General features: G+C 39.5%; 1 protein-coding gene across 4 annotated transcripts in view; it reads right to left on the bottom strand.

Annotated features, from left to right (window-relative positions):
- Positions 1–24,112, bottom strand: part of NRG3 (neuregulin 3) — a 490,307-nt gene that overhangs the window by 24,022 nt on the left and 442,173 nt on the right. For all 4 annotated transcript variants that reach the window (XR_010081338.1, XM_063405996.1, XM_063405994.1 and 1 more), the window contains one exon: positions 3,422–3,524. Coding sequence is in view for 3 of the 4 variants with exons in the window: in XM_063405996.1 (XP_063262066.1) it covers positions 3,422–3,524 (103 nt within the window). In the remaining variant the exon portion in view is untranslated. The remainder of the gene's footprint in view (positions 1–3,421; positions 3,525–24,112) is intronic.

The following is a 24,112-nucleotide window of genomic DNA, read 5'->3' as shown; positions in this document are numbered from 1 at the left end:
GAATGAATTTATGTTGTAGGCATGTTAAAGAATGAATTTATACTGTAAGCGTGTTGCAAACGTGAGTGACATGTTTTGAGCACTGCTAGGAGTTCATAATTTGTAAAATTTATGAATAGAGATAGGTGAGGAAATAATTTCTCGAGCACAAAAAACTTTCAAAATTTTCTTTAGCTAAAACTTGTAGAGTTAATATTGGAATAATCTGAAAAGATATATAATCTGATGGAATATAGTGTCAAATTAAATTAGTTGAGTCTGAAACATCTCGCTTAAAAATGTCTTTAATATCCACTAATTTTTGAATCTAATGAAATTGAACAATTTAATTTTTAAAATGTCTAAAAGAGCTCTTCAGCTTCTCATCAAATTCCAGGGGAGGTTCACAAAAGAAACTTCAGGGTTTTTTGAACAACTATTTTCTGACCAGCTAAATTACATAAACTGAGGAAATTAGCTCATCTATTCCTATGTCCTGCTGGAAAACCAGCCTCTTCCATGTCAGTCTCCAGAATGGTCATGGAATATTCAGGAATTTTTTGCATGACTTCATGTAAATTAAGAACAATGATAGTGAAATATGATCACAGCATCAGACTTTGGGAACCTCTCATACACATACAAAATGACAATTTAATCAGGAAAATAACAAACCAATTTTTGGATTTCTTTAGAAATAGAGTTATTTCTATATTTATAAACACGTGTAAGTAAACTGCAAGAATTCAGCTTCACCACTGCAGTCTTTAACATTACAACTGAAATTCCTGAAGATAATTTGCTGAGAAAAACAAGACAATCATAATTTCCTTTTATGTTCATGCAACCTACCATTAATATCAGGTTTATGCATATTCATTTTGCCAAACTATAGGATGCACAGCTATAAAACTAGAAACGATTAATAATTCAAAGTTACTTGCTGATTAATAAATTTATTTTATAATTTTTATTTTCAAAACAAATGGGCCTTATGTGTTCTACTTTAGAGTTATTTGGCAATGAAGTGTTCTTACCTCAGCAAGAAATAAAGTCCCTAGTCATTTGTAAAAGTCTAAGCTGTAAAGGGCAGCCCATTACTGTACTTCAGAAGCTGTGGCTTCATCTGTTGCTAACACTTCCAGCACTTTCTTGATTAACTTAAAAGGAATAATTGGAAGGGCACAGAATTTAATTATAGTCCTAAATTTTCTCAGATTGAATCTATTTTAAAAAAGGGCTTTTAATTCAATGGCATATAGGGAAGAGCCTATTTCTAGCAGCTGGTATTATGGAATTGTCAGACTAAGTAAGTGAGGGTCAGGATCTTCATGGAAACTTTCCTCTTAATGGATGCACTGTTCAGAGTCTCTGTATCTGTTAGCAATATTCTAAATTTTTTGTACGTCAAATGAAACCCCAAGATAACCCCCATGCAGGAGGAATGCTTTGATAATTCTTAACCAGGGTACATATGCCTTAAAAAGAAGTTCCCAAACCCTGCTGACTAAAAGCTAACATATGATAAGTGTTGAGGCACTTCAAATTTGTTGGGTTTTACACCCTTAAGACGCCGGCCAATGTTACATTTACAATTTTACCTGGCCTGCATGAGACCCAGTCTAGACACTTTTATTTCCTTTTTGGACAGCACCAGATGGAGCCACAGCCAGGCTGTTAGGGACCCACCACCTCCTTCCACCACTCGACCTGTACATTGTCTGAGGCCTCCTGACTCAGCCAGAGGTGCTGATTTTCTCACAACTCTCCAAAGTTCAGTTCCCAGAGTCTGGCACCAGCACACTTCAGCTCTTCTCAGAAACTCTCACATTTACAATGCAGACAGAGCCCCAAACCCAACACCCCCACCTCTCCTGAGTCATGACGCACTATTATCTTCTAAGTTCCTCTTTCAAGTGTTATTTCCACTCATTATTTTCAGCCTTAGCTCTCCTCACCACCTCATCAAAGGCAGGATGTTTTGCAGGCTGTTCCAACCCAGCTCTCACCACTCCCTGAAGCAGAGCAGGACCAAGAGGGGCACTGTGAATAACAGAGGGGCTTTTTATTCACAGCATGCTCAGACTGCATGTTCTTCCCGCTGACAAACCAATCCTGCCTTTTCTGAAACTCTCTTCATCAACAACACCCTCAAGCCTTTCCAGGAAGATTCTCTCTCACTCTTTCTTCTAAGATCTGCAGATCCAAAATGCACAATGACATTTCTAATGGCAGTGCCAAAGTGGCTGTCTCTGCTCACAATTTACACCACAGGGAAGGAGTTTGCAGGGAGGAACTTCCCTGCCAGTCTGTCCTTCCCAGCTAGCATCACTGTCACACTGGCTGTCCAGAGAACAATTAAACAGAATCCCTCAAGACATTACAATAGTTTAGAAAAAACGTGAACCAACTCAAATCTTCATGACCTACCCCTGAAGTCTGAGGGGAAAAAAAAGGGGTAAAAAAGACCTGAGGACCCTCTTTTTTCTTTTTCTCCATATAAAAAAATTTAGTTTTTTTAAAATAAAACCCAATCCTCATTAGATTTCCTAGACATTAAAATAAATTCTAGAAAGGGGAATTCAGATAAACATCCGAACTTTTAAACAGTGTCAACCTTCACATTTTTGATGCTAAGTCACCGACTAGCTTCATGCAGATACCTTTTTATATTGATTTGTGTTCTCTCTTTAACTCCAGCTGGAACAGGAATGGATGACCACCAGAGAGAGCAAATTTATTGATACAGGGGCACTGAGAAGCATGCCATGTAACTGCTACGAGGTTTTTGTGACTCAGATTACACACATAACAATAAATATTATAAAACAATATTCCGTTGGGAAGATAAAAGGATAGTGTGGACAGTATTTAGGTTGAAAATAGTTTAGTCCACATGATTTCACTTTATTTGGATAGGTAAAAGTGCTTCTGTGTTACAGACACTCATAATGCATCTTCATCAACAGGCTGCTGTACTAGCTACAGGTTACAGATATCTGCAGAGGAATTGTTTCTGCATTTCTAACTTTACTTTTGCCCTCAGCATACAGAAATGGACATTCAGGGATGTGAAGTGAAATGCAAAAAGGAGATGGTATATTTGAACTGTCGTTTCCAGAAGAGCAAGGTGATTATTGCACTGATAATAAAAGACACAAAATTATTACTGTCAAAAAACCACAAACAAAACAACAAAATAAACAACAACAAAAAAAAACCTGGAAATGACACCATCTATTCTTTCTTGACATCAGAAAATAGAAAGAACACATATTGCTCCTGTTTACATTTTGGGGAGGACTTAGTGTAGCCATGGGGAACTGCTGAAGCCGGACGAGAGATAACAGCAACTTCAGAAGGAGGGGAGAAGCTGAAGAACTGTAAAAAGGATAAGGGTAAAAGCAGCTCAAACCCCACGAGGGCAGAGGAAGGCTCTTACTTTGTTTTGAAGTAGAAAGCTGCACAAAGCATGCCCACCACGACGATGCCGAAGACGATGCAGGCGATGGACAGCACCTGGCGCTGGTACACCTCCTCGCTCTCTGTGGACAGCAAAGGCACAGTCAGGAAAGCACAGGAAATAAAAAAGGGCATTTCAGCACCTCCTGGGCTCCCTAGGGATGGACAGACACGAGGGACTCGGAGGTCTGGGCCAGCTGATCCCTCCACAGAATGGGCGCTGCTCTGAACCTCTCCTCTAGGAAAGGTTCAGACAGTTGTGGCCTCCTTGAAAGTTTTAGGAAATGGCCCCAATAAACTCTGAGAGATACATAATAATGACAATCAGGACAGTTTAATCTTTTCTCTGCCTTACATGCAGTTTTCAGCTTTTCTTAACAAAGATTTTACCAACAACAGCATAAAGAGCCCTGCAACCACAGAGTTCTGGGTTAAGGAAAGAACCATCAGGACTCCTGCAGTGTTCCACAAGAGTCAGAGTTCTTCTTCACCTACCCCAAAAATGTAAGGGTTTTTTTTTTTTATTTGAGTGGTGACTACAATGCCTTAGTCCCATGTCCTGAAGCTTATGCAAAACATGCCAGAGTAAAAAATTATCTCAATGAACTCACACGGAATCCAATGACTATTTTGCTCTGAATTACTTTGATATGTGTTTTTTTAAAAAACAAATTTTCTTTATAAATCTCATAATATTCTAAGTAACTTTTAAACAGAAACAGAATGAAAGTAAAAAAGAAAGAAAAAAGCTAATGAAATAAGAGAAAATATTCATGACAGCAGACAGGTGCTGATAAGCAACTGGAGATTCACAAATTTAATTCAACAGCTTCTTAAGTGTTATATTTTATGTTTATTATTTCAACCACTTTTCTAGTGGTTTTCTAGTTCTAAGTGCTAACATGCCAAACAGATTGCTATTTTTTAAGATCAGTTTCCCCAAACATACAAACCAGTATTTTCTTCTACACATTCCAGGTGGAAAGCTGACATGTAGGATTTTCAAAGCACGGTACAAGCACTGTGTGCTGCAAACCTGCATTTCCCTCCTGGGCTGGAGCTCCTCAGGGCACACACCCCCATCCATGTGAACACCAGGCACACATGTCAAGTAGGTGGCAGTAGCTCCAAGTTTGTAACTCTCAGGTTCATAACAAATATTTGTATAAAAACACCAAGGTAAATCTAGGCAAACTACTAAAGGCTATGTACAGTATCCTAATCAGCACTAATTATTAATTTTTCAAGAATGAATATCACAGTGCTGTTACTAAACATTTGGAATCTTAAGCACAAGCATTTGTCTCTTGTAAGTCCCTGTTCTTTTTCTGCAAGATATTAAAAATAAAATTACAGTATCAAATCTTGGTTTTTTAATTACTTGTCTACTTGCTCCCGAAGCCATTCCTAAGACACAAAATGTCCTCAGCTTCTGCTGACATTGCCTCATCATTTAAATTTGAAATTCTAAAAGTTGTACTTCTAAAACACTACCATAAAAAGAAGCAAATAGACTTTTTACCTGGAAAGGCTGTAATTCAAGAGGGAATCCTGTTGGCATTGTGGCATTGCACTAGAAGTGATTCCAGTACAGCTTTTAGGCCTATTCCTCTCTGGGAGGTACAAAATCTGGATCTAGACAGTAAATCCCTGCTGGTGCTGAACTAAATGTTTGGGGTTTAATGCTTCTTTTTTTTTTTTTTTTTTTTTTTTTTTTTTTTTTTTCCTATTAAAAGCAATTGTGCAAACACACTTACCCTTCATTTCCACAGTAATACACAAATCTGACAAATTTGAATTCTTAAGTTGACTTAATCACACTGAAACTCATTCAAAAACTCCTCATTTCAGGAATTGTTAACCTGTTCTGACTGAATACTGGAACCACCACCTACTGCCTAAGCCACAACCAAACCACACATAGTTATGAACTGCAGTTTCACCAAACATTCCATATAAATAACAATTAAAAAAATCTGTTTATGAAAATAAACTGATTTAAGTAATGTATGCAAATAGGCTTAATTTTGATTTTCTTTCAACAGAAGTCCTCATTAAATACTTTATTTTTTCTCTTGCTATTTCCTTTGAGAAATTGCGAGTTTAATGCAGCTATGCTTTTATGTCAGTCCTGAATGGCGATCACTGCCTTGTTAAAGATGCTTTAGAATAAGCCTTCCCAAGATAAAAGCAATTCAGAGACCAGACAATATTATCTTGCTGAAACAACTATGTGAAGATTTAAGTCTTTTGTGTAGTCAGATTAATCCCTGTCACCAGCCTCCAACACATGCTGATCAATATTTTCTTTCCTTTTTGTTTACTTTGTACAGTGCATATTTAAAGAAATATTTATTGATTACCTGTACTCCATCTCTCTCGACACCTTTGTTCATTTTTTACATCTATTAAATATTGCATTTATCTATTGGATTCCACCATTTTTTGTCACCAACATCTTTAAATACAACCAGTTCGGCATTTTTCCATTCTCTAATCTTCTGCATTGGTTTTATTTAAAATTCACCTTCTTACTAGCAGCAACGTAATCTGTCTTTCTCTGCAAACTTCCAGGGTCCCCTCATGGTTTCCTATTGTGCCAAGCACAGGCAGCACAGCTGAGCTCCTCTCCAGACAAGGAGCATCAGAAAAGGCCTGAATCTGGAGATGGCTGTAGCCAAGCACTGCAAAGCCCTTGGGCTCTCACATAACAGAAACCTGCAGAAATTCAAAGTGAAGAAAAGAGAAGAACTGCAAATTCCTTCTCCTTCGCTCAAGGATTTGCATCAGCTGGTGCATACATGTATTTACATCCTGAAACTAACTTCCCAAGGTAAAATAAAGTGTGACTGAAATGATAAGTCTCTCTTTATTCACATATATTCATATATTCCTTGTGAAGCACATCACCTCAATTACAGTCTGTTGAAATAAATACTCTCGGGAGAGGATTCCTCATTTAATGAGCAGCTAAGAAAATATTTCTGCTAAAAAACAAAATATAAACTGCCATGGATATTCCTGGATAATCCTTTTGAGGATTAAGACTACAGAACGTGAATTGCACCAAGCATTCAAATTACAAAAAATACACAACCTCCACTGAGAGAAATGCAACCACAGTGCTGAAAAGTAACACAGTCAACTGTTTAGATGCAGACTTTTTTTTTTTTTAATAAAAATTATGCAAAGAAACTTCTACTCAGAACACAAAGACAAGACAAACTCACACAGAACATGGTGCCTGTTGCAAGGCTGCAAAGTCCCCATTCACTGTGTGCCCTGTTACATGTGGAGCCCATTCTCAATTCTGCTATTGATTATTTATTGTTTTCCAACCTGCTACAAAATTTTCTCAGCTTATCTCACTCGTTTGCTGCTATTATAAAACACAAAATGACTACTGGTGACCCATTGCTCACAGCACAGTTAAAATTCATGTTCATTATGAAAAAAAAGTACACGTTATATTCCGGGTAATGAGGATTTGGGTTTTTTAATTCTCTTGCTCTTTTAAATTCACTCTTACAAGTTGTACCCTGTTTTCTTTATGCATGTGGAAAAACCCACTGAAGCATATATATAGACATCTTTAGAGGATTAAAAAGTGTAGGGTTGATACATTTTCCTCATGACTGTTATTTCTAAAGGATATGGTAGGTTTTTTTATTGTACATAAGCTGAAACTTGTCTCTTCTTTGTGACTTTATCACAAAAGGAAGAATGCTGGTACAACGTGGTCCTTGAGTATGATTCTAACCATATTACTGAGGAAAAAAAAATTAGTTAATTAAAACAGATTATATTAGGCTTTGTCAGAACCTAAATACACAATATCATTACCAGCCATAATCACTGAATCCTCTGGTTCTATTGTGTGTTTTGAGTTGAAATATCTTTAAAAGGGATTTCAAATATGAAGAACAGCATTGTGCATGTGACCTATACAAAACAATAACAAACAAAAATAGTAACTTTCCCCTTGTGCTTATTTCAATGGCTTTTGAATAAAATCTCAATATGGTCACAAGCATCACAGAGAATAATTATTGACTATTCAAACTGAGCCAACTGAGAAATTACGACATTTACCATACAAATGCATTACTTAACCTTTGCTCTATGAAGAACTCCCCCCCATGAAAACCAATAAACGTGCAGATTAGTTTAATGCTGAAATTTTTACTCCCAGCCCCAAAAGCACAAACCCTAACAGCACCCAGCATTCCCTTTACCTTCCTCACTCCCTTCTCCTGAAAGGACCCACTCTGCATTACTGCAAGTAACAACATGCTGTAAATAAATGTGGGAAACCCTTTATCTTGTCATTGGTACATGAGAAACACAGCAGCTTTCCATGTGCACAGAGCCAGCTTTTCCTCAGTAGATTACAAGGCATCATGCAGGCAGGGCTTTGGGGTTTTTTTGTCCCCATGCAAACACTGAGCCATGCAGAGGCACCAATTGGGCACTGTGATCTTTGCTGTGACCTCACTGCCATGCTCCTTTCATTTCCCTTCATGCCCTGCCCATCCTTTCCTGCAGTTCCACATTGCATCAGAATATCCTGCAGAGGCAGAACCTCAGTTCTGAGGTAAACCTCAAACTGTCTTTGGTGTCCAGCAGCCTCAAAGTCCCACAGGCAACAATGGAGGAGGACTACATGGAAACCTCACCCACAGTATCAAGATTTTCAATAAAATATGGATTCCCATAAGTTAAACGAGAGTAGCTAAAGCATGTTTCTCAATATACTTAGATTTATGTGTGAGAAGTACTGAACTATATACAGCAGTCTAAATTTAATTCATGAAGAGAATAAAAAAAGCCTGCATGTTCCACAAAATCCGTGATTGCCTCAGCATCAGACATTCCACTCTCCCAAGAGTTTTCTCTGTTCTTGCACTTGCAAAAACCTACTGTACAGATTCTGTGCCATATGCTGTGGCTTGTGCTAAGGCAGAGTGAAATGGCTGAGATGCTACAAGGCACAGTTCACAAATTTCTTCTTTGACCTTGGGTAAATCAAGACCCTTGTTCTTTCTGTAACCACAAGGATATTACCTCTTCCATTGCAGAGATTAACATGACAAAAATTAATATAAACATATTAACCTCTAAAGGAATTAAATCTTTGCAAATACATTAAATAGATAAACTCACCCCAGACAATTCTGTTCCAACATCTTTAAGAGCATATGGATTACTTCACATAAAATATCGTGTTTTTTCCTAAGTCTCAGCTACTTTTAAAAGACACTGAGTTTTCCTCCTTAAGACCTTCATCTGTCTGGGTAGAATTTCCCTTTTAAAAGGGATTCGAGACACTTAGGTCCCCAAACCAGACGCAGAAGTTTTTATCTGCTATCGTTTACAGAGAGGACAGAGTCAAGGTTAATTGCACAGATTCCCATCTCAGACTAGAAACAAAGCAAGCTGACTTCTGCTGGCAAAAGTTCATAAAACATTTCATACTTTTCACAGTGATTCTCTCTTGGGAAGAACGGTTCGATAATTCTGATTGTAACAAAGATGAACAAAATAATTTTCTTTTACTAGTGGAACGTCCGCAGCACAAGGATCTTAATGAAAGCAAAGTGAAATAGATGCAGCCCATTATATATTACAACTGCATGATATTTACATTGTTTGACTATGGGCATTTAACAGTGGGGAGATCATTTCCTGCATACACAGAAGACAGAAAAGGAAAGAAAGACTGTTCAACATGCCTGACTGACCTATTTTGAGTACTTGATTCTACAGCATTAATGCTATGTTGGCACTGGTTTGGGGTGAGATTAAAAATGAGGCAATAAATTAGGTGTAACCTTACAGACTCATCATGGAAAGGGAAGTAACGGTATGTGCTGGAACTCTGAGGCTGAGTTCTCCATTTTAGCTTGGCGAGTAAAAGGTGAAATCTCAATCAAAAAGTATAGCAAAAAAAATATCCTGAAATAAAATGAGCCAAATGCTGAAGAGTTATCTGAAAAAAAGAAAAAGCTATAACCTTACACAGGTCTTGTGTTGTCTATGGTTACAGCAGGAGAGAGGGTGCCAATATTCTTAGTAAGTACTACTTGTTATAAAGTGAAAATCTGATTAGCAGTTTTAAACAGCAAGATCTTAATTCTGAAGGTAAATTAATTTTAACTTGGGTATCCTAAGAAACTATCTTTTCTGTTTATCTGCAGGTAATTTGGGATTTGTGCAAGCTAATTCCAGAACTCAAATTCAACAAACTCTCAAAGCTATACCTAAGTACATTCACTGCAACATATTCATTAAATTTTAGGCTTGCAACACCCCCATAGGAACCTAAGGGATGAGAGGTAACTTTTTCATTTTAAGAAAAATTATAGTTCCAAGTTCTTTTGTATTGACAATTTACAAGTAAGAGAAACCAATCCATACACAAACTTTATCTATTTTCATTTTATTTCCAAGGTGGATAAGGTCAGTCACTAACCAAATTTGGTACCTAAATCTCATCAGTTCTCTGTGTGTGAGCGCTGATTTTCCTTGCCGAACGATTCCGTTTTAGAATTTATTACAGCAATTCTAAGTTTCTCCAAGATTTCCTACTGTTGCAAAAATACACCCAGTACACCAGCCTGTAAGATTTCTATTATATACTAAAAAGAATTAAAATTACATATGAACCTTTCTTTTTATCTCATTAATTTTTGATACAACTTGAACATACGTGTTTAAACTTGAGTTTTCTAAGTATATGAGAAAGATAAATATGAAGGCCATTCTTCCTCCCTCTCCAAACTTAATTTTCGGTGTGGACATAAGGGAAAAATTTATCTGGGTAATAGACGCTGACAGCTAAAAATCTATGGTGATATTTTAGACAATGAGCCCACTGAAAGAAACTTATGATAAAAGGGTAAAGCTGTCTAAGACTGTGATCCTCTGGCAGTAATCTTCCTGCCTGATGGCTGCCTGCACTTTTGCTGATGTGTGAAAGGAATAAGGAGCTAAGAAACAGCCCCCTAAGGAGCAGGAGTCCCACAGGAGAGAAACTTGATAGCTGGTGGAGAGAAAAAAAGCACTAAAGGATCTGAAACATTTCATTTCTATTTTACATTAGGTCACTGTTGAGGACATGTCTACTAAAATGCATCAGGGCACTCAAGAAACAGTATCATAGCAATAGGATGTGAAATGCTGGGCCAAACAGCTAGACCCAAACAAGATGCACTCTTGCCCAAATCACACGTGAAAGCTTGCAGGTTTGAGATATAAAGCTAAAGATTTGTGCAAGATCCTCCTGGGCAATAAGGACTGCACACAGCCCTGGATGCTGTGGTACAACAGCAACTGAGTTGTAGTAGAGAAAAGCAATGAGCAGCTTTGGCAGAAAAACAGGGAAGCAGCAGGCATTTGCAAAGAAACTTCCCCTTCCTTCCCCCCAAAACACCACACGATGTCTAAAATGGAGGGGCTTGCACCCCACAGAGCACCTTTGGTTTTTTGTCATCAATTGCTCAGTACAGAAGGGCACAGGCCAAAAATGACATTTGTCCCTAAGCCAAACATACCCAGCTCAGCTATAACTCCATGAGCCATCAGCATTTAGCTCCATAAGCAGCCAAGCAGGTACTGCTTTCTGAACACACGAAGCTCTGCCCTTGCTACCAAAAATGAAGATCAAATAGAGACTGAGGACAGCAAGAGAGATTAGACACCAGTGAGTACAAACAGCCAAACCTTTACAACACAACGAGGCAGCACAATTTACCACCTTATTCTTCCACTGGGAAGAACCTTTAGAGCCCAACATCCCCTCTCAGTGTGCAGGAGAGAACCCTGTGCTGTGTGCGTGCTTTTCCTGGCACGGTGAAGGAGGGGAGCAGGGAGAATCCACCATGGATGGGACAGCACAGCAGCAGTGACTCATGCAGCCACCAGGAAATGAATGGCAATGGAGTAATAACAAAGAAACCAACTGCAAAAGCACACTGAAAGAAAACTCCAGTGGAACAGTGGGAGGGTTTTTAAACCTCTTCAGTGCCCTGCACATTTAGGGGTTGCAAAGCCTCTTTACAGCACCCTTGGCCTGCTAGTGCCTCAGTGCTGAACCAACAGCTAAAACTAAGAGCTGCTGGTCTTGCCTGGGACAGACTTAGTTTTCTGCCTAGTAGCTGGCACAGTGCTGTATTTTGGATTCAGTATGAGAATTATGTTGCTAACACCCTCATGTTGCAGTTGGTGCTAGGTAATGCACAACACTACTGAACTTTCAGTCAAACCCACTTGCCTGCTAGGTGCCTCCAAGTTAATATCTGAAACTTCACCTACTTGATCTACTGTCTTACTCTTTATGTTGCTTTTGCTGACTGAAAATCACTGCTCCAAGCATCTCCAATTTCTACCACAGGTCTTAGGGATGCAAAAAGCTTCAAAGCATAAATAACAAAAGCTTCAAGACTGAAAAATATTACAATCATATGGTGATTTGTTTTTTTTAACTAAATAACATTTTTTTCCAGAACAATTTTGTTTTGTTGATGTTTTTTTCCCAGTGCTTGCGTTTCCACATACATTCTTGCAGGATATCAATTATTTGCCAGGTCCTAGAGACCTTTGAAACCACAGATTTCCCACAGAGAGTATTATTCATGAACTGGTAAGGCTGGAAGGGATCACTAGTGGGGTCACCTGGTCCAACCTTCCTGCTGAAGCAGAATCATCGTGGATTGCCTCCAGCTGATTCTCTTGCTCCCTCTCTGACAGAACGTGTGAGCTCCACAATTCTGTACGAGAGCCTGAAGTCTGTGTGTGTGGGAAATGGAGTAGTATCCTGCTCCAGAATGATGACTCACTCCTTTTTCCTATCTTAATTTTTGGCTGCTTTTTGGTGCTTCTCTACATCTTCTCTGATTCTGTCACCTTCCCTCCTTGTCCTTATTTTTTATTCTAAATCTTACAACCACACACAGTTCTGCACTTTTAAAATGTCTTTCCTATCATATATTTCTCCCACCATCAGTATGAAAAAATCTTTTGAAATGGAACTTTTATTCTGCCTTTATTCTTCTTACACTATGATCTTCTGTTTCTGCAAAATCCATGCCAAGCTGAGCTTTCCAGCTCTCCTGAGGCCCTTGTCCAGCCATACTTTGTGCTGGCAACTGGAGGAACCAGAGGGAAGGATATTTAGATACAAACATCCTGCATGAGTTACTGTGGAGTTTATCAAGGTTCTTTTAGGATGTATACATATATATAGAGGGATAAATCTAAAGACCATGAAGTGCAATAGGCTTTGGGTAAGTGGTAATAATTATTTCATATGTAACTCCATAAAGGTAGTTTCTGAGAAGTTTATTATATAAAAATGTTATGGCTTTATAAAGGAATAGCTTTCTTTAATTCTGCTGTAGTAATTCCTTAGCTGATGAGGGTTGCTATTCCTAAGATCCTAAGCATCACTAACACATAATATAATAACATCTTAATTTCCCAGCTGATGTTTTATTTGATCTCAGAGCTTGCACCGCTCCTATCAACAAAGCCCTGTCACAGGAATTTCTCCCAATATCTTGCTCAATTGCTGGTATTGAACATTCCACTCAAATCTCAAGCTAACCTCAGAGCTGCCAAAGTGCATTTGACAGTTATTGTTGATGGCTACATTGTCAGGAGCTCGCAGCAAGTCAAGCAGTATCATAATTAAGTGCCATTTCTTTTGACTGCTACTGTTTTAACCAGGGTGCATTTATAGATTTTTTTTTTTTTTTTTACAAAAATGTGGTGAAAGCAGTGACAGCAAAACCACAGAAAATGATGGTTAATAACTTGAAGCATCTTTTGCTTTTCATACACTTAAACAGCAATGTGATGTTCTGCCTGGAGGGCTCTGGAGGGTGAGGACTCAGAGGGTAAGGACAAGGGCTTAGTCAGATGCAGAAAGATGTGACAAGGGACATTGTGTTCCCACTGAAAGACTACTGAACAAGACTCTGCAGGCACAGGACTACGTATTTATGCACTGCCTTCTTTTGTTCCAAGCTTCACCTTCCCACAAGGCAGCGTTCAGGGATGGATGTGACAAAAGGAGAGACTGACAGTGTGTCCTTCACACAGAGCTGGGTCAGTCTGTGCTCCCCTCAGAGCCTCTCCACTCACAGCTCCCAGCTGTGTGCAGGATTGAAGGACTGCATACTTCTGTGCACATTTCTTGTTCTGCTGATCTTCCCTGCCTACTCCATGAGCCAGTGGACCTTAGAGACAGAGATCTGGCTTGGTGTGCTCTGTCCCTCACCTCTACAGGCACACTGGCATTCCCCTCACCTTGTCACAAAAAATCCCCTTCACTCAGGTCCCCAGCACAGGAAGTGCATGTTTTTTCATCATGTGACTGCAACACTCAGGTCTAGGCTGGACAAATGATCAGAGAGGAAACCAGACTGTGCTGGCAGAGAGAGAAAAGTAAATATGGTGACTGTAAGCAGCCCCACTCTTGCTTTAATCCTCCAGTCCTTTTGCCAGCGGGAGGGATGACATGCAGTTGTTCATCCTGGCACTGGCAGGTGCTCAGAGTCTCCTGAAGAGCAGCAGTGCTAAGGCACAGTGCAGCCCTCAGCCCACAGAGTGTCTAGCAGTGTGCTCCCAGCACTCACCCACGAGAGGGATCTGCTGCAGGAGCTTGGCAGTGGCTGCAGCCTGGGAGCAGCTGCCAAAGCTCAGCTGCTCAAATGCCAGCTTGTCTGGGTGTGTGACTGCTGGCACTGCTGCTGTGAGCCTCACCACAGCCCTGGGCTTCAGCAGGACTCAACCAGGGCACTTCAGTCTTCAGCAACTTTAGACCTACTGCATGACATCAATAATACACCCCAATGGTGTTCCTAGGTAAAAGGGAGTTCTTACAGTGCTTGAGAACACAAAATTGTTCTTGTACTCCTCATCCTTGCCTCCCAGCTGATATAAATGAAGGCCAAAATATAGTGCATTCTCTCTGTATTAATATATTTAGGTGGATTTTAAACACGTGCAAATTGCAGCTCAAAGGGATACAAACACATGTTTAAAGGCAAACACGTACAAGCTATGTAAACACTGTACTGTCCTTCAGGAGAAGATAAAGTTTGGCCACTCTTTCCTTTACTAAAAACATATATTTTTTAATCAACAGTATTTTAAATTTCAAAATCCCTTACATGGGCTGATTCTCTTTTCAAGAGGGAAGCACAGTAATTGTCAGAAAAATCCATAAACTTGCCACTTTCAAATGATGCATAGTTATATCAAACCGTACAGTGTAACGTAATTTCTTATAATCTACGGAATAATAAAAAATTAAATGCAGCAATAGGAAAACCATTTTTCAGAAAGATACTCAAAATTACTTTAAAGCTAAAAGTGACTCAAAAAATAAAATAAATACCAAATTGTCTCTGACCCTGAGGTGGTAATTGAGAAGATGGAGGCAGCAGTGCAGGGCAGAAGGACAAAACAAACAATAATTGAAACAAGTTTCCCATTGGGTGTGAGAAGAACCTCTTCCCATGAGCACAGCTGGGTGGTGGGGCAGGCTGCCCAGTGGGCCCTTGCAGTGTCCACTCGTGGAATCACAGAACATCCTGAGCTGCAAAGGATCCACAAGGATCAGCAAGTCCAACCCCTGGCCCTGCACAGAACAGCCCCAAGAGTCACACCATGTGCCCAAGGACATTGTCCAAATGCTTCTTGAGCTCAGCCAGCCTTGCTGCTGTCACACTGCCCTGGGGAGCCTGTTCCAGTGCCCAGCCACCCTCTGGGGAAGAACCTTTTCCTGCCATCCAACCTCAGCCTCCCCTGGCACAGCTTCAGGCCATTCCCTCAGCTCCTGTCACTTCCCCACAGAGCAGAGATCAGAGCCTGCCCCTGCTCTTCCCTCAGAGGAAGCTGTGACTGCACTGAGGTCTCCCCTCAGCTCCTCCTGTCCAGGCTGAACAGAACAAGAGCCCTCAGCCTCTCCTCACACGGCCTCCCCTCAAGCCCTTCACATCCCCCTGCCCTCCTCTGGACACTCCAATAGTTTTATGTCTCTTTTATACTGTGGTGCCCAAATCCGCACACATCACACCAGCACAAAGCAGAGCAGGACAATCACTGGAGGTTTCTGGCACTCAACCAGTTGACTGTGGAGCTCCTGAATTATTTTGTGACTGCATGAAAGGCAGCAGCTTTACACAGTCACTCTATGGTAAACTGAAGGACAGATTACACAAATGTCAAACGTTCTCAACAAAAGCCTGTCTGGTGGCACCAGTAATAAACATTTCTACACAGACTGCCTGGGTGGGTCTTACAAGCCAGAAGCTGTCATACTCAATAGTGATTCCGACAGCACAGGGCAGCTTCTGATGGGCTTTGTAACATTTCTGGTCCTGATTTTTATCTAAAAAACTGCAAATGGAAATACTGTGCCAGAAACAAGCACTGCCTCTGGTTTATCACAATATTTTAGCACAAAACTCACTTTGCCAAGCAGTAATGGCCAAGTGTTTTTCTGACTCGCGCTTTACACGACATCTGCATCCCTCAGCCTTTCTGCATCCCTCAGCCTCACGTCTTTTAGAGATATTCACACTACTTTCTGTGGCAGGCATGATGGACAGCTCATAGCTGTGGGTCCTGAGCCTTGAACAAACACTGCTGAAACACCACAGCTCTGAGTACAGCTTAATGAGAAGAATAAGCTTGAAAAGACTTGAAGAGGCTGAAGAGAACAACTCAAACAAAAGCAGCTGAATAGCAATAGCTTGGCCTACTTGGGCTTGCCTGTGACCCAGTTTTCCTTCCTGCCTGGGTGAGACACATTTAGAAGAGCTTGGGTGGCACTGAGAGACCGAGGGCGGGTTAACGGTGAGGCAGGAGGCAACAGCTGCTGCACTGCCCTGGCACGAAAGCAAGAGGTGAAAGAACACCAAACAGCACACTGCACAAGACTGTGCTGCTTCCAGTCCAAGGCCGTGGACATTCCCAAGGCCGTGGACATTCCCAAGGCCGTGGACATTCCCAAGGCCGAGGACAATCCCAAGGCTGAGGACAATCCCAAGGTCATAGACAATCCCAAGGTCATAGACAATCCCACGGCCGTGGACAGTCCCAAGGCCGAGGACAATCCCAAGGCCGAGGACCGTCCCAAGGCCGTGGACCGTCCCAAGGCTGAGGACAAAGTGTGAGAACTCACGGGGATCTCTTCATGGTTGCCACTGAAATTCCACACAAAAAGGCTGGCCAACCTGCTGCCTCTGGCTCTAAGTCGTTGTTCTCTCCCCTACGTCTGAAGTTACTCATTTTAAAATGAGTTACTCTCATATTTTCCAGCAGCTTTAGAGAATCATGTCATCAATTCAGGAAAAATCCAGTTTGCAAAATTATCAAGAAGGCATTTAGGTAAAGTCTCTGCACATCTTAACTGTCTTTGAAGTTTTCCTTTGCTGTCAGGTGTTGCAAAAGCCAAAGAAAACATACTGCAATTCCACATTGCTCTTCATAAATCCTCTTTGACAGCTCCTATTTGTTTTGCCTCTCTGAGAGGAGATTCCTTGGGATGACCCCTTTCTACTCACCATCTTAGGGGTATACATCTTATACCCACTCTAAGAAACAATCAGAAAACAACATGATTCTTCAAGCTGCCTACATATTGCTACCATCAATTTCACTTTTAACAATATTGTCAGAGAATGCAGAGGTGATATGCAAAAGGGGTAGCTATGAACTAAGATAAATGAACTTAATAAAATGTTCCTAAGAAGTTAAGGATTTACAGATTCCTCAGTTGCTGGCAACAATGAGACATCAAATCTCAGCTATCTTTTCCTCTGAACTGGTTTTGTTTATATATGTGATACACATAAGAAATATGTATAAATATGTGTTTATACTATGGTAATAGTATGGGAGCCCTATTCAAGAACCTTCCAGACTGACATGCCTTAACTCCCAATCCTTCTTGCAGCTTTTATTAAATCTTACTGAGTATTTCTCTCTTGTTTAGACTAATTTTTGAATTGGAAACATTTAAGAATTATTTTTTTATGGATTAATCTGTGAAATCCACCTGTGAGGAGTCTTGCACAGAGTAAATCAAGAATTGCTAGAAATAGTGGGACTGATTCTGGTCTACTTTGCAATATGCAAGAAAATTAAAGTCATAACAGAGTAGAAACACAAGAGCTGTCATTCAGGTGTGAGGTGTCCTCTCATATTTTGTCTCAAATGGCCCTTATTGAACCAAAAATCAATTTCCAGGTATTCTTGACTAGCACAAGAAACATCAAATGTTCCAATAATGCAGAATTAGATCTTAGAAAATACAGACAAGAGAATCAACTCCCACCTACGTGTTCCAATTAGGCAAAGCTGTCATTGATCATGCCTATTGGGAAACAAAGATTTCAGCTCACTAAGAGCAAGTTGCAATATTTGCCTAAAGGAGATGTTTTCCCAGGCAGAGGCTTGGAATCCTCTAACCACACATTTTGCAAGGAATCAGAAATGCTGGCCAGGATGCTCTCTGAATGCACGGTGGTTTTATGCTCACCTGTTTCCTGCTCCATGTTTTATTGTTTTCTGTCTCATAATGGGATTATGTACTAAGTCACTCCTCCCCTAAACTTTTTGTTTATTTTTAACCTTTTGACAAAAACAACATAATACTCCAGGTATTCTGAAATCAGCCTAAATTTCCACACCTTTATGAGCCAAACTACGTCCTGCAATGATTTCTGATCTGTATTCGTTGAATTTACAGAGAGAACCATGACTGACATCTCCACCAAATGCTGTGAATGTCTCCAAGTACTTTCAGTCATTGAGGCAATTTATGGGATGTTGAACTTCAGTAAGTGACTGTGTTAAAGTGTACATTTTTGCTTCAGTGGACTCAAAAGCATAAGCCAGTCACTAGGAAATAATTTAGGGGTAACTCCTGCAGTACATTTGTAGCTTACTATCAGATTTATCACATTTTTTTAATAAAGACCAGTATGAACATAAAAAAAAAATATATCCAATACCTAGTTATGGTTACCAAGGCCAAATCATTGAAAATAATTCAAATTATTTTTAGTAGAATAGTTTTATGAAACTGAGAACAGTTTGCTCCAAAAGTTCTGTGACCAGGACAGAAATGAGTTATTGGCAGATTCTTCTCACAGAAAAAGAAAAGCTTCAAATAGTTGAGAAAGATACAGAGATTTTTCAAGAGTCCTTAAGTTTTATTCTGCAGATGAAAGGTAAACAAACTGCAGTGAAGGCTGTCATCATTTCCCCACCAGGCAGAGAACAGCCACAACCCAGAAGCATTAAAGAAACTTTGGAAATGCTTTGGAAAGAATCTCTGAAAAATTCATTTCCAAAACTTTACAATGAACTTCCAACAGCACAATGACATGTGAAACACTGTCCAGGATCAAACTTCACCCTTTTATGCTTTCTAGCTTGGTGTTGGGATCACTACCAGATAGCTCTTCCGGAGTGTCTGGGAAAGGAAATAGAAGGGTGAAATCATCCTCCCATCAGGGTGTTTTTAAAGTCTGTGTAAATTCTTCTGAATCCTATTGCTATCTCAACTATCTTGTTTAAGTTTGTGTGGTCTACGTGTTGTAATTGCAAACACATGGTAGGATTTTTCCCAAAGCTTCCACAGTGGTTAAGGAAAAGTCAGATCTTGTTAATTAATCTTTAATATGAAATGGGCCGAAACTGACAGAACAAGGTTGTGGCTGGCTAGGTACAAGTGATATAAAGCCCTCTCCTATGAATAATGGAGCAGAAACAGCTGAGATAAAGAAAGTCTCAAAGTTCAAATATCTGTCTAGAGGCATTTGGGTTTGCTGCCTTTTTTTTTTAACAGTACACTTCCAGAGCCTATTTTTAGATAACAATTGAGAGACACATGGAAGTATTCCTCTATTTTAGGGAATTAGCTAGAGAGAGGGATGAAATGAGTAAAGGTAAGAAGGAAGGATTTGAAGAAATGGGGAAGACTTGATTTCTGAGAGCTTCCCATGTACATGCTGGCCATTCTTACACTGCTGACATGCAACACACTTCTGCTTGCATGTCTGCCCCTTGAGTAAACTGCAGTGTGCTATCAAAGGAGAGATGCTGAATGACATGCACACAGCATGGACAAACATTACCTTGTCTTAAAGACTGACTGGAGCTACCCACCGTGGGCTAAACTCCAGGATTTTTGCAGCAGGCGTTACCAGGTTTTTATGCAGACACATGTGCCTCTCTGTGAGTCAGCCTTTCTCAAGTACTCCCGTTCCTGTGAGATAAATCTCCCCTGGCAATATTCCATGACTAATAATTAGAGCAAGTTTAGGTGATGAAACAAGTGCTCAGGAAGAAAGCTCATCCATAGTACAATCAAGACAAGCAGTGCATTTCCTCAGAAAACTCAGTGGTCCAAAAAGCCACTGGGTTTTTCCAGGGGAACAAAATATTTTAGTACCTGTAAAGCTTCTCAAGTTTAGCAGAAACAAAATAAACCATGATGCCAAATATCTCTCTTAAAACAAAACACGGAGCTCATTCTTTTTCTAAGCCAGCTCCCAAACATGGATCAAGCAGCTCATGCACACGTGAGTGTTCAAGGCATGCACTGGTCCAACATGACACCCTACTGTACCTTACCTGCTTCTCTAACATTACTCTTGTTTCTCTCTTAAATTATAAATACCTTTAAAGGCAAAGCATCAATGAAATTAACTTTTGTGGGTATCCAGGAGAATATAATCTAATTTTTTAATGGCTTCTAAATTGCCTTACATCAATATGTCCTATCTACCAGCTTACAAAACAAAAGACAACTTGCTTTTGTTATTGACTGCTGCTCTCCACATGGGAATGCAGGTCTCTGGAATAATGCAATGATTTATTTTGAAGTATTAAGTGAACTTTATTTCAACCTTTCCAAATGAGAGCTTTGCCTAGTGTTGAAATTACCAATGTCTAACCAGATTTCTAATAACCTTATCTGCCTTTTATTTGTACAGAAAAATAGCACGTTTATATCTTACAACAACTAATTATAATTATTTAATTATAAAGATCTTTTACAAGAATCCTACCAATTAAACCACAGAGATGCTGCTCTTAAGGAAACATTAAAAACCCCTTAGAGTTTTGAAGCCATACATCTTTCATTTAAACCTCTGGTTTCTGTGTATTAACCTACAGTCTTTTAAGAAAGGAATTAATAAGCAACTGCAATAACTTCTAATATAAAGGTTAATTCTGAAGCTTATAGAAAATATAATCTATTCAGCCTTGCATTTATGAATTCATTTAAATCTTTTTGCTTGATTTGCAACAAAGTTGGAACATTTTGATATAGAAGTCATCTCAGGACACGAGGACCTTTAAAGACCCACAAAGTCAACATAGTCCTGACGCTTTTTCTGAGGTTGGAATGTGCTTTATTTCCTATCAATGTTAACTTTTAGTTATTATAGAGATTTATTCAGTATCACAGTATTGTCCCTAACCCAGCTGATAGTATAATTCCAGTGAAAAACTCTACTGGCTGAAAAACTCTGCAATCTTCTAAGATCCCTTCAAGATAGGAACCAAAACCATCTGCTCCTCCCTAACATGCACAAACTACTCTTTTCATACCCTAAAACTAGGGATTTAGCAATGCAATCAAATGCAAACTTTTTTTTTTTTTGTTAAGACAGCATGAAATACAAGGGGTATTAAATATTCAAAAATATTCAGACATGAAATGAGGCAAAAGCCTTTTTATGTTAATCAAATAGCCAAATATCAACAATAGCTCTGTTATTCAGCAGCTCATAGAAGCTGTAGTGAAAGAGGGAAAAATGTCTAAAAAAATCCAATCCCAAGAATTTTTTCTTCCTCAGCCATCTATATTTTTATATATGTAAAATAATGCCGAAGTGCTGCTCTCTGGACCACCAAATACTCTCACATGCTTCAAAAAAAACTTCCTCTCCTGAGAAAAACACAGAACTGAAAGAAAGATTTTAGAAAATTACAGCCATTTTGATACTATGAAAAAAATGGTTTTTTAGCCTAGATTGTAGACAGTCTTACCATGCAATAAAACACAGAGCTGAAGTGAAATGCCAGGGGAGGAGAGCTTTAGACAAATGCTGCACTGGGGACATTTGGCATTTTGTTGCTATTTCTGTGACGTTAACACATTGATTACAAGTTTTTTTTTTTCACTAATAAGCAAGTGAAATTATTTGGGAGATGCAGATAATCAATTTACCAGGTTTACCTGCAATGCATGGTAAACCATTTGGGTTGTGTCAAGTCACTTTTCTCTCTGTTAATTGGAAAAAAAAAAAGTGAGCTCCCAATTCCAATCTCTATATTAACTGAAGAGAGGGAAAAACCTGAGTTCATATATTTTACTGAAAATTGCTCTTTACATATATTTAAAGATACTTGCTGTCTCATACCCTAATTATTTTTAACTTAACAGTAACTGCACTCAGGTAAGATATGCATCTCCTTCCTGTTTCTTTTTCTTTTTAAATGCAAATCCCTTTTCCAAATTGGATATTAATTTGTATGACCTTTTCAGTATTTTTTGAAGAGCAGGTTGATTAACTCAGAGAGTGTCAAAATATTTGACTGAAGAAAGGAGTGAATTAACTTCAGTTGTATCAACAGAAGTATAAAACTCAGCCTGTCTCAAAATCTGCCCCTGCAACAGATTTTGTATCTGCCAAGTCCAAGGCTTGGTTTACTCCCCATGCAGGTGGATATGTTAATGGCACATGATTAATTCCTCTACAGAGCATCCCAGGGATCAATGCACCAAGCCCAGGGATTCCCATCGTCCTGCTGCTACTCCACCTGGACACAGTTAGGAGGAACTCAGCTAAAGAGCAGACAAAATTCAGTTCATGATTTAAGGAGCGCTGCTCTATACTGAGGGCTTTGGTTAAGCACTGCTTACGACATTATCCAGTTAGCTTCATTTAAGATGTCATTCTGGTGGCATGAGCAGTGGCATCTGACTGGCCCAGCTCTGGTATTTTAACCACAAATCACAGGTTGTTTTTTCTAACAGCTAACTGGGCGTAACAGAATGCAACAGAGGAAGCCAGGATTTGAGATGATAATTAGAAAACACACACACACAAATAAAAGGTAATTATGTTCTCTGAAATGTCTACTCAACTGCTGATAGTGGTAGGAGCAGTCTGGGCACAGTGAGTGTCCAGATCACACACAGGGTTACCTGTTCTCTGGTAACTCCACTGAATGGCAGATTTTAGTACCTCTGATGGGGGGAAATGGCTCAAGACAAGAAACAAGTGAAAGATGTGCACTCTCTGGCTTATGGAACTCTTCAGTTAGCCTGGGCAAGTGGTATCTATATTAATCCTATGAATAATGCATTTGAGAAAGATCACAATATTTAAAGCTCTGTGGAAGGCACAGTGACAACAGTTAAAAAGTCAGAACTGATATTTATGTAAATTATTGTACCACACTGGGACACTACATCTTCAGTAAAAAACTGTAAAGCAAACAAGCCTAAAAAATTTAGATTCCCAAAAATCTAAATAAATTAAATTCCCCAAATCCCAAAAAAATTAAGATGCAAAACTTCAGTCAAAGCTCCAGAATACTTTTCACTGTTAAGGAAAAAAACAAACAAGCAAACAGGCAAACTGGTGAAATGTATTTAGCTTTGACAGTTTAAGATGAGATTTTTCAAGGAGCTTAATGAATGCTCCAGCTGCATTTTGGTTTAAATTAAGTGGCTAATTTATGTTGTGCTTCTTTGTTAGCTGCTAGTGATGGGCAAGCCCAGCAGCACGGATGCAGAACGGCAGTAATGGACTTTGCATGACATGATTATTCACCAGTGAATGAGGCTGGGGACAGCCCAATACTGCTGTCACTTAAATCTGAATTAAAGTGCCTGACATGGGCATGTTTAACTAAACACTGAGAGATGGCAGCTCCCAGAGTGATCACTGGGAGTGTGTGGTTAGGAATGGCAAGACTCAAACCAAAGGAGCTCTATTCAGCAGTGGAAACTCCAAATTCTGCCAACAGGCTTTTTGAAAAAATACCTATTGACTTCCTTTCAAATAATTATATCATCTCAGATGCTCTTGGGGCTTATTTGTTCCTTCACAAAGCAAACTGTTCTCTTTACTGTGTGCAAGGCTTAACAAAAGAGACTGAGTACAAATGCCAAAGTCAGCCAGTATTTTCTCAGACACCCTGTTTCGAGTTACAGCTAAGACTCTTCCATGCTGAATAAAAAGAGTAAATGATAGGAAATAAAATATGAAAATGAACTGCAGGCACCGTTCTTGCTCCCAGTTGATCAGATTCTTACTCAAAAACAACAAACCTGAGAGGAAAATATTGCACTCCTGCTATTACTGCATCTGTCTGGATCTTTTATTTTAGTCTGAGGTCAAGACAGGTATATCTCTATATTTGCAGTGTCAAACCCACATCGTCTGAACACCACCTAACACTTCGCACAGTCAGCCCTCTGGAGCATTGAACACGTGTTGTGCTTGATGTCCTGGACTCTCATTCAGGCTCCCACGTGCCACATAAAGCAAATAAACAGCCAGAAGGATCTAAAACATTTGAGGAAAAGCAGCAATGCATTAGTCTTTCCACCTCAAGCTCAGCGGGTATT

The sequence above is a fragment of the Prinia subflava genome, chromosome 9 (genome assembly GCF_021018805.1).
Source record: "Prinia subflava isolate CZ2003 ecotype Zambia chromosome 9, Cam_Psub_1.2, whole genome shotgun sequence".
Taxonomy (NCBI): Eukaryota; Metazoa; Chordata; class Aves; order Passeriformes; family Cisticolidae; genus Prinia; species Prinia subflava.
The sequence above is the reverse complement of the archived record's forward strand: the minus strand, read 5'-3'. Positions and strand labels throughout refer to the sequence as shown.